Source organism: Perkinsus marinus, assembly GCF_000006405.1.
Source record: "Perkinsus marinus ATCC 50983 genomic scaffold scf_1104296934306, whole genome shotgun sequence".
Taxonomy (NCBI): domain Eukaryota; phylum Perkinsozoa; order Perkinsida; family Perkinsidae; genus Perkinsus; species Perkinsus marinus.
In genome coordinates, this window is record NW_003214856.1 from 1 (window position 1) to 979 (window position 979).

The following is a 979-nucleotide window of genomic DNA, read 5'->3' on the forward strand; positions in this document are numbered from 1 at the left end:
CTCGAGGTGGTCTCGAGTAGTAGCCCTGCCGGGATCATCCCGGCGGGATGTTAGTCTCATCATGAGACCTGGGTTCTGTGCGTCTCTGTCTCGGGGTTAGACCAAGCTGATACCCAGAGTTGATCGGGCTAGAGTGGCTCTACGAGTTTAGGACGGCCGCCTCGCGTGGCTGACCACTCGTCGACTTGCCTCCGTGTCCGCTCAATCTCTCGTTGCCCTAGAGACAGTGACTGCGACACTGTGTTCTCCACCGAGGCTCGGTGCCCGAGCTGAGGACCCTAGCTTAGCGTGCCAGGATAGGCAGAAACTCCGCCACAGAATTCAGCTAGACGAGTATTGGGTCATGCTACGATTTACGTGAGCTGGTCGCAGATTGTTTTTATATGTCTACCACGTCCAGCACGCCCGACCTCTTCCGCGAAGTTTTCCCCGACTTCCGGGCTGAGAAAGCGTCGACTGTTTGTGTCGACATTGGTATTAGTACTGTGGGTGTGCTCGAGGCGGCCCTGGAGGACAAGGAGCTGACCGACGAACTATTGAGAAGGTGTGCATATGGGGGACTCGACCGAGAGTCCGAAACAACCACTATGACGGAGGTAGCCGATGCGAAGTCTGCCAGCTCATCCACCAAAAGTCCCGGTACTGCCAGCGAAGTCGTCGGTTCCAACAAAAACTATGGTGGTGGTGGTGGTGTCGTCGTGGTCGAGATCTTCTCGAAGCTGAGGAAGGCACGGTTGCTTATCTGAGCCGGTTGCTCTGGTTAGCGAGGTCACGATCGTTCGAGGCAGCAGTCGAGTGTGATAAGGGTTACAGGCTGGCCTTGCCACAAGGGGTCACCCGCCTGCGGGACACTGACCCTTCTCTCCAAGGCGACTCTGCCCTCGGTACCTATTTAAGATCCAATCAGTCTCACGAGTTGATAGCTGTAGCCTTGGCTAAACCGGCGGTGAGCAATCTGGCATACCCAGGCCACCTTCGG

At 56.6% G+C, this 979-nt stretch overlaps 1 protein-coding gene across 1 annotated transcript; it reads left to right on the forward strand.

The window, feature by feature from the left end:
- Positions 1-383: 383 nt before the first annotated feature.
- Pmar_PMAR017023 (hypothetical protein) lies at positions 384-746 on the forward strand (the record flags this gene model as incomplete). The annotated part of the gene is made up of 1 exon (XM_002784975.1): positions 384-746. The coding sequence occupies one exon, from the start codon at positions 384-386 to the stop codon at positions 744-746; it is 363 nt and encodes a 120-aa protein (XP_002785021.1).
- Positions 747-979: the final 233 nt, after the last annotated feature.